The sequence below is a fragment of the Brassica oleracea genome, chromosome C5, assembly GCF_000695525.1.
Source record: "Brassica oleracea var. oleracea cultivar TO1000 chromosome C5, BOL, whole genome shotgun sequence".
NCBI classification, from domain to species: Eukaryota; Viridiplantae; Streptophyta; class Magnoliopsida; order Brassicales; family Brassicaceae; genus Brassica; species Brassica oleracea.
The window spans coordinates 18,972,989-18,981,491 of NC_027752.1; the positions used below are offsets into that span (position 1 = coordinate 18,972,989).

Below are 8,503 nucleotides of genomic sequence, written 5' to 3' on the forward strand. Positions count from 1 at the left end.
GTGATAGTGTGGAGTTGTTACTGAGAAAACAACTAACCGGAGGTTATTGGTTAGTGTATTTTAATGGATTTAAAAATCCAAACAAATCTAGTGTTATTGGTTCTATGATTTTAAAATCCATATTGAAATCATGTGTTATTGGTTTAATGATTTATAAATTCTAATCCAAATCAAGTGTTATTTAATCGTAAGGATTTACTTATAGATTTGATTTAATAAAGGATTTGAATAGATTTGTATAGATTTTTTTGTTAAAATACAAAAACTCAAATCCGAGGAAAAACCCCCGGATTTGTAAATACTAATCCGAGAGAATTTAAAAATCTGTATAATTTACCTTGATTTATAAATATTACATGAACTAGCTTAATATGAATGTTATATATAAAAATAATTTATATATATTATTATTTATTTGTATTCATTTACGTATTATGTATATAATTAAATTAAAGTAAACACATAAATCAAAACAATACATCTTGTTTATTTACGATATTTTTTTGGTAAATGAATCAAAACAATCATTTTATTTATTTTATATGGTATATAACTAAATTTCAATGACATGGACATAGATATATAATATATTTTAAGATAAATATTTATTATCGAGAATTCATACTCATATGATAATCACAAAATTTCTTGCGATTTTTAATGCAAAATTTCAAAATTAAAATATTAAGGTTACAATACTTTTTCAATACAAATTTAGAAATGATCATATTTAAGTATTTTTCTATGTTATATAGTTTAAATTTAAATTATATTAATATATAATATGAATGTCTAGTAAATGAGACTTCATATTCATCCGAATTATAATCATTTGTATTTTGTTATTAGCAAAAACGTTAAATCATTGATTACACAATTTTAGTATGAGACATTTAACGTTTTAGTAATTTATAGTCGTTTTAAAAATTCAAAATATAATATATAAGAAAAAAATTTAATTTTTTTTTATTATATGGTTAATGTAGTTGTTTAATATCTTTTAATAATATAAAATTAAAAAAAAAAGAGCTAAGATACAAAAATTGTTATTAAATATTTATTATTCATAATCATTAATTGTCATATATACATTAATCATATTAGGCAATTCAATAGCTTTTATTTAAAGAAAATGCGAGAATATTCTTTTGTATACTATTTATCAATTTAATAGTTAGTTGAATAAAAATATAATATAAGTTAAGATGAACCAACTTATTTCTCTAAGAATTCTGAATTTCATTCTCCTAGTGACACGTGGCTACAAAAAAATGTTATAATGTTTCTTAATTAATATATAAGAGATTTCTAAATCAATCCCCTAGACTATATTTGCGAAGTGATTTTGCCACAGGTCTTTTCTACAATCAATTTCATAAAACAAATATGACATGGCTACTGAAATTGATGACATGGCTTCCGGAAAAATATGACATGGATAATTTCATTTAATGTTGATTTATATTTTTGGCAAATTTATTAGAATATAGTAATAATTCATATATTACATTTAATATTGATATTTCTTTTTGGTAAACTTTTTTAAAATATGGTAATAGCTCATACATCATCTATAAAATAAATATATTAATATATAACATTTCAAATTTTGAAATATTATTATTTTGTATACTTATACAATTTGTATTACTAAAGTTTTCAAAAATTTCTACAATTTTTTAAAAAATTTAAATATCTAATCGTAAGATCATTAGTCTTATATATCTACAAATTTTATAATATTGTTTAGGTTAAATATTTGATAATTATACAATTTTATATTATTTTTATTAGTTTTATACAAGTTGATTTAATATATATCAAATCTATATTAAATATTAGTAAGAAAATAGTAAAATCTATAATATTTAATAAAATTTATTTTTAAATATAAGTTAGATTTAAAAAACATTTTACTGCAGGAAAACAACTAGTTAAAATATATAAACTAATAACATATGTATGTGTAAGTTTGTATGTAATGAAAAAAGGGTTAACAATGTAGACATACAAAGTGTTCTCTGTTCCTTCTACAAGAATAAACAAAACGTGAGAGAGCCAAGAGAGTATGAGCGTGTGCTTGTGCATTGTTACACAAGTACGAAACAGATAGTGAGTGAGTTAACAAGAACAACAACAAAAAACAGAGTAAGAAGAGAAGCTTGCCAAGAGTGAGAGGCCAAGACAAAATCCTAGCGCACGGAGAGAGCACTTGTTTAAAGAGAGAGAGAGAGGGATAATGAAATGGTCAAGTATAATGGACTCGGTACTTAGTATGTAGATCATAAGCATACACAGAGACTTGGTGTATTCTGATTTCATTGTTATTTGCTTCAAGCGAGCACTAGGGACATTCCAGTGATGAGGAAGGATACTGGTAGAGATCAAAACCAGAAACAGAGGATTTCATTGATGTTTCTGTTTGATCCGTCACACCAGAGGTGCTCGAGCGTCCACGTGTATCAATGTGCATCAGCTTTGACATGCTCCAGTCGTGTCCATATAAACCAGAATCTGGCATAACCTCTTTTATTTCAATCACTCCCTCCAGCATTTGCACGGCTTCTGACATTGTTGGCCTCATCGAAGGAGATGAGTTTGTGCAAACAAGAGCAACATTTATCATCCTCACAGCTTCTTTACTGTTAAAGTCACCTTCCAGCATTGGATCTACAATCTCCAGTATGTCCCCTTTCTGTTGCAGCGTCAGTGCCTGACATTTGATGTATAAAAAAACGTTTCATTACACTTTATAAAGTTATGAATCAAATGGGATAAAAGAGAAAGGAAAGCTCCAAGATTTTACCCAATTGATAAGGGAGACTTGATCATCATCACTTCCCTTGTGTTTAGTATTACTCTGTCCACTAACAATCTCCACTACCACAACCCCAAAGCTATACACGTCTACTTTCTCTGTTAACTGACCCCATAGTACATATTCAGGAGCCATATATCCCCTGCATTACAAGATATACCAACACTGAGCTAATGGTGCAGCTTTTTGTTTTTGTTTTATGTTCTAAACTTACATGGTTCCAGCAACTTTGGTACTAATGTGAGTGTGTTCTTCTTCATGGAGCCTAGCCAATCCGAAGTCCGATATCTTTGCATTTAGGTCGGCATCTAGAAGCACGTTACTGGTTTTTATGTCACGGTGAACCATCCGGATCATCGATCCTTCATGGAGGAACTCAAGGCCTTTCGCGATTCCAACACATATTTTTTTCCTTGCTACCCAATCCAGTTTCAGGGAGCTCTTTTCTGGAAATAGATTTAATCCAAAGAGAAATGATAATATTCTACACGGTTAAAAACAAGAAGAAAAGCTTAATAATTGTTATGTACCGTGCAGCACAAGAGCAAGGGAGTTATTTTGCATGTACTCATAGACGAGTAACAACTGATTCTTCTCAACACAACATCCATAAAGCTTGACAAGGTTTGGATGATTCAGACCTGAGATCATGCCTATCTCATTCACAAACTCGCGGTTTCCTTGGTGTGACTTGGAAGAAAGCTGCTTCACTGCTATGATGGTTCCATCCGGCAGCTCTCCCTGCATTAAAATTCTCATATCATAAACCAAAAACATCTTTACATTCTCAGATATATTGGCATATGTTTTATCATACTTTGAATACGGCTCCGAAACCTCCTTCTCCAAGTTTGTTGGCTTGGTCAAAATTATTTGTTGCAGCTTTCAGTTGCTTCCACGTATAGCAAACCGTTTGCAGACTCTCGGATCTCAGATCTATGTGCTCAGGTCCAAAAGAGAAATCATTAGTACTGATTTGAGCATATATCGCTACAGGGTTCATATTATATGTGGACTTTGGTACCTCTTTCTCTCGTAATCTTGTCTTCCCTGCGTCTCCTCCAAGCATATATTCCCAAAGCCAAGAGTGTGGTTGTTACAAACGCACCCGTTGCCCCCAAAACTAGAGGATAATTAATGTGATGTTTTATTTTCTCAGCTGCAAATGATACAATAAGAGTGTAAATATATATACTAACAAAAGACATTTTTTACAAATAGTTATTGTTTATCTAAGAACCTCCGCATAGTGGATCATGACCTGGAATTTGAAAGATGAAAAATTATCATTAGAATCAATGTCAAGAAGATGAAGATGACGAAACTCAATCTGAAGAAATTAGCCACAAAAGCAAATACTTACTGTGACACAAGGAGATAGCAGAGATAAGAGGACCATAGTATCCTCTGTTGGGGATGAAAGTTGTCCCTTTACCCGCCCAATACAACCGAATCTCTAACATATGATCAGTCACATTAACAGCCTTCAATTCTTTTACAACAGGCTTCAGGGTCCCATTAGCCTCCTCTTTAATGTTAAAATCCTTCAAGAACAGTTCTCCCTAGAGAAAGGACAAAACACTTCAATCTTCCATGCATGATTGAAAACATATATATTCTAGTAGTGACGCTTTACCTGAACATAAACATCAAATATGCGTCTGCCTATACGACTGTATACTTCTTTGTCTGAAAACTGGATTTCCATAAAATGGAGTTTCACATTGTATGCTCCATTTTCCAAGCAAAACGCATAATAAACTAGAGAGAGTGCAGATCGACGTGCGGTCTTATATAGATCAGGAGAACCTCCAGATGTTCTTAAACTAGTTGAAATGATAAACGTGTCATCATCACTTGTATCATCGGTAAAGTCGCCTGTGTTGCTGATTCCCCATCTTTCCATGTGAAGATTTGTTGCCGCCAAGACCTCAATGTTATCAGCTTGATAGGTGATTCTACGAGAGGAGTTTGTAATCTGTACAGTTCCTCCACCGCAATTTATATGTAGTGATCTCTGATCTACAATAAAACAATATGAGTATCAACCATTAATAGAAAGTGAAAAAGCTCAAAAAGTGTCTATATTAAGCTCAATATGTACTAACAGCTCTTGCAGGTGATTGGACCAGCGCATGGAAGAAGACCAGTTCTGTATGAGAAAGAGATCAGAATATTAAGCTATATCATATAGCACAAACATTAATGAAACATGTTCTTTGCTGTATATACAAAAGCAAGAAATACAAGAATTTAAACCATTCTTGTTCTTACAAATTGTTCTTCCAGTTTGAGCTCCGGTATGTGTTAATGTTACTGATTCATCAACATAAACTTCAAAATGAGCAGGGTATACTATATTAGATATATATATATATAAAATGTTCCATTTCATGTTGATACCGTTTTTCATGACAGCTCGATGACCATGTTAAATTGTTATAAGAGAGATCACTGTGAAGACTCGCCAAATATTTTTTTTTAAAAAAACACAAGAATATTAGTTGGGATGACTGCAACTTTCTCAAGCCATGCAGGTAGGAGGAAACATACATATTAGGTTTGCTGTTGAACAAGAAAGCAGATTCAAAGTTTCCGGTAAGCATGTTGCCAGCCAGGTAGCTGAAAGTCAACCAATAAATCTAAGTCTCGGGTTAAAATATCCAACTTGGATTGTAACTACTTACGTAAATTTTGGTGCTTTATGTATATCTTGCACTTCACCAGTCAGCTTGTTAAACGATAAATCTCTGCATAAGACAAGTTGTATAAGATCCTTTCATGCTTGCATACAAACTCTCACGCTCTAAACTCTTTCCACGTAACATTAGAAAGAACTTACAGTCTCCTTAGGTTTGGCCAGCTCCAGATGTAAGAAGGAATTGGACCAGACAAATTCAAATTCCTCAAAATCCTGGAACAGGAAAGGAGACGCTATTAGTTTGAAATGTTCGGATAAAAATGAAAACAGAAGAAACCTTGAGATTCAGAGGAAAAAAAATAAGTACAGGGTTTCGATGGCTTTGCTGGATAGGATTGGAAATGAGTCTATTCCTGTCGTGTCACTAATTCTCCTGCGCATATGAAAGTGTGTGTTGTTTCAGTTGTCCTTTAGCTAATCTATTTAGAGATAAGTCAATTTACAGATCAGTAAGATTTTCTAGGCTGGCCACTGCATCAGGAATAGGTCCTTTTAGTCCACTCGCGTATAGATATCTGCTGACCACAAATGATACAGGTTAGACGGTGTATAAGCACAAACAATAAGGAGACCTTAAATTAGCAAGTGGTCCAAGCTTACGTACAGCCTTTTAAGCTGAGACCAGTTGCCCATATATGCTGGGAAAGTTCCACTCAAGTTATTGTCGCATATCCAACTACAAAATAAAAACGACCAACTAGTTTAGCGATTCAAAAACTATTTTTATAGGTTTTTTGGACTATCTTTCCACACATGTAACTAAGTAAGCGTTTAGAAAGTGTCAACATCAATTTCACTACCAAACTACACATACTAGTACGAAGTAATAAAGCTTGTATATAAAATGTGCTCAGCAAAAAAAAAAAAGGTTTAAACACGTTTCAGTTCTATCTAGGTGGTCATAAAACAACTTTTACAAAAGAGGCAAAAAGCTTTTGAATTTTTTTTAATTTCAAAGGATAGCAACAACTTACAACCGCTCCAGGTTTACTAGTTTAGCGAGAGTGATAGGTAAGCTTCCTGTAAATTGATTGGATGAAAGATACCTGCAATACCAAGTTTTAGAAACGATCAAACTCTTTACCTTTTTTATTCATAAAATCAAAGATTTGGATAACAAAACTGATGATTAGATGCCTACAAAGCCAAAGATTGTCTTACAATCGTTCAAGGTTGGTCAAGTTACCAAGCTCATCAGGAATGTGACCAGAGAACTGGTTTCCTTCAAGCCCTCTGAAAATTTCCACACGTCACCGCAATATCAGTTCAGATGAAAAGGCACATAAGTGGGAAAACTATAGAGACGTACAGGAACTTCAGATTCTTTAAGTTTTGCAACCAAGTTGGTAAAGTCCCAGACAAACTATTCCCGGAGAGCGAGCTGCGAGAATATTCAAAGTTACTAGTAAATCATGAAGATGAAGCATCAGAGAGGGAGGAAGCTAACATGAGAATGAGGTGTGACATTGAAGCCCACTCCACTGGAATCGTTCCAGTAAGGTAGTTTGCGGATAAGTCACTGCAAATAAGAGAAAACAAAACTCTTCTTATGGTGGTTCTCTTTGCAGATCGTCTCTAAACTGTAAGTGTGACGCATCAACAAGTCTCTCTTTAATCCTATCGCATATAAGACCTTTTTACATCTCTGTTTCCCTCTTTATTTCTACTTTTAGCTCAAAAAGTGTTTGTTAATTAAATGTATCAAACCTTGGACTAGTCATCGATTTGATTAAAACTTGTGCGTGGTAGAACTTACATTGATTGGAGATATCGAAGCTTGGCCAAGTCAGGTGGAAGTTTCCCCTCGAGAGTAAAATTCCTGAGAACTCTGTATTTGTCGAAATTAATGCAAAGTAAAGAAAAAATTAATAAATAAGAGAGAGAAAAAAGAAGAAGTAAATGAAAATCAACACTCACAATTCTGTAATATGACATATCGTGTTGTTGTTAAAGCTACAATTACAAGCAATGGTGTTGTTCACCTCCGGATTCCAAACAAAATCAACTTGTTGTGTTATCATTAGAGTTCCTGAACTACATGGGTCTTCATGACTTAGGTTCACTCTCTTTATACCAAGTGCAGTAGCTATCTTCTCAAGCGCATTCACTGCACAGATTATTGAGTATATTATATATGAAAAAGTTATGGATGTTAGTTGACCTCTGATATTATAAAAAGTTAAGATTATATTATTTAATTACATTCATCTGGATGGAGAGCTGGTGAAGTGGAGGTTGTTTGAATCACGGAGAAGCTTGTGATGATGGTGAAGAACAGGAGAGCCGAGAAGACGATCCACATCATCGAGATAGATTAGAATATATTGATAGTTTTGTGTGTGGACTTGTTTGGTTAGTCACAATAGTAAGCAGAGATGAAATAGACGTCAATTATATATTTTTTAAAATGGGTCTATTATATAATTTCTCGGGGACTTCTTAGTGCGTCGGCCAGTAGCCCGTACATACATTATTTTGACTAAAAGTTAAGATTGAATTATGGGTTGAATATTATTGTGCAAGTTGCCAATGCGAATACTTACAGATTCATGAATGTCACATGTTTCATATCCCTTTATGTGTTTCGTCGCTATATTTAATCTGACCAGGATTCTTTAAAGGAAACAAAATTGTAATTGTAATTGTCATCTGTTTAAACTAGGCCTGGGCATTTTAACCTGGACCCGAAGACCCGAACCGGAACCGACCAAAAAATACCCGATCCGGAACTGGACCGAAAATTTACCAGTACCTTTTGGGTCTAAATTTTTTTTACCCGAAAGAACCGGAACCGAAAAAGAACCGACCCGAATAGACCCGGACCCGAAAAGAACCGACCCAAATAGACCCGACCCGATAAGAACCGATTTGTACCCGACTTAAAAACATGTATATCTAAAACTATGATATTTTTGTGTTCTATTTTATATATATTATTTTATGATTTAGTTGAAATATCTTTTATTAACAACATTTGTTATTAT

General features: G+C 33.2%; 1 protein-coding gene across 4 annotated transcripts; it reads right to left on the reverse strand.

Annotated features, from left to right (window-relative positions):
- Positions 1–1,982: 1,982 nt before the first annotated feature.
- LOC106294491 (probable LRR receptor-like serine/threonine-protein kinase At1g29720) lies at positions 1,983–7,898 on the reverse strand. Of its 4 annotated transcripts, XM_013730053.1 has the most exons (25): positions 7,722–7,898; positions 7,437–7,626; positions 7,276–7,347; positions 6,967–7,038; positions 6,829–6,900; positions 6,681–6,752; positions 6,494–6,565; positions 6,124–6,195; positions 5,963–6,034; positions 5,827–5,892; positions 5,661–5,732; positions 5,506–5,568; positions 5,372–5,440; positions 5,222–5,272; positions 5,093–5,134; positions 4,927–4,970; positions 4,455–4,840; positions 4,182–4,380; positions 4,059–4,079; positions 3,843–3,977; positions 3,636–3,754; positions 3,349–3,559; positions 3,033–3,264; positions 2,807–2,960; positions 1,983–2,713 (listed from the first exon to the last, which is right to left on the reverse strand). In XM_013730053.1, the coding sequence occupies exons 1-25, from the start codon at positions 7,822–7,824 to the stop codon at positions 2,345–2,347; spliced, it is 3,030 nt and encodes a 1,009-aa protein (XP_013585507.1). In that variant the 5' UTR covers positions 7,825–7,898; the 3' UTR covers positions 1,983–2,344. The 4 variants fall into 4 exon arrangements, with proteins under 4 accessions (XP_013585507.1, XP_013585506.1, XP_013585508.1 ...); XM_013730052.1 differs by having other exon boundaries at positions 5,222–5,440; XM_013730054.1 differs by lacking the exons at positions 5,093–5,134; positions 5,222–5,272.
- Positions 7,899–8,503: the final 605 nt, after the last annotated feature.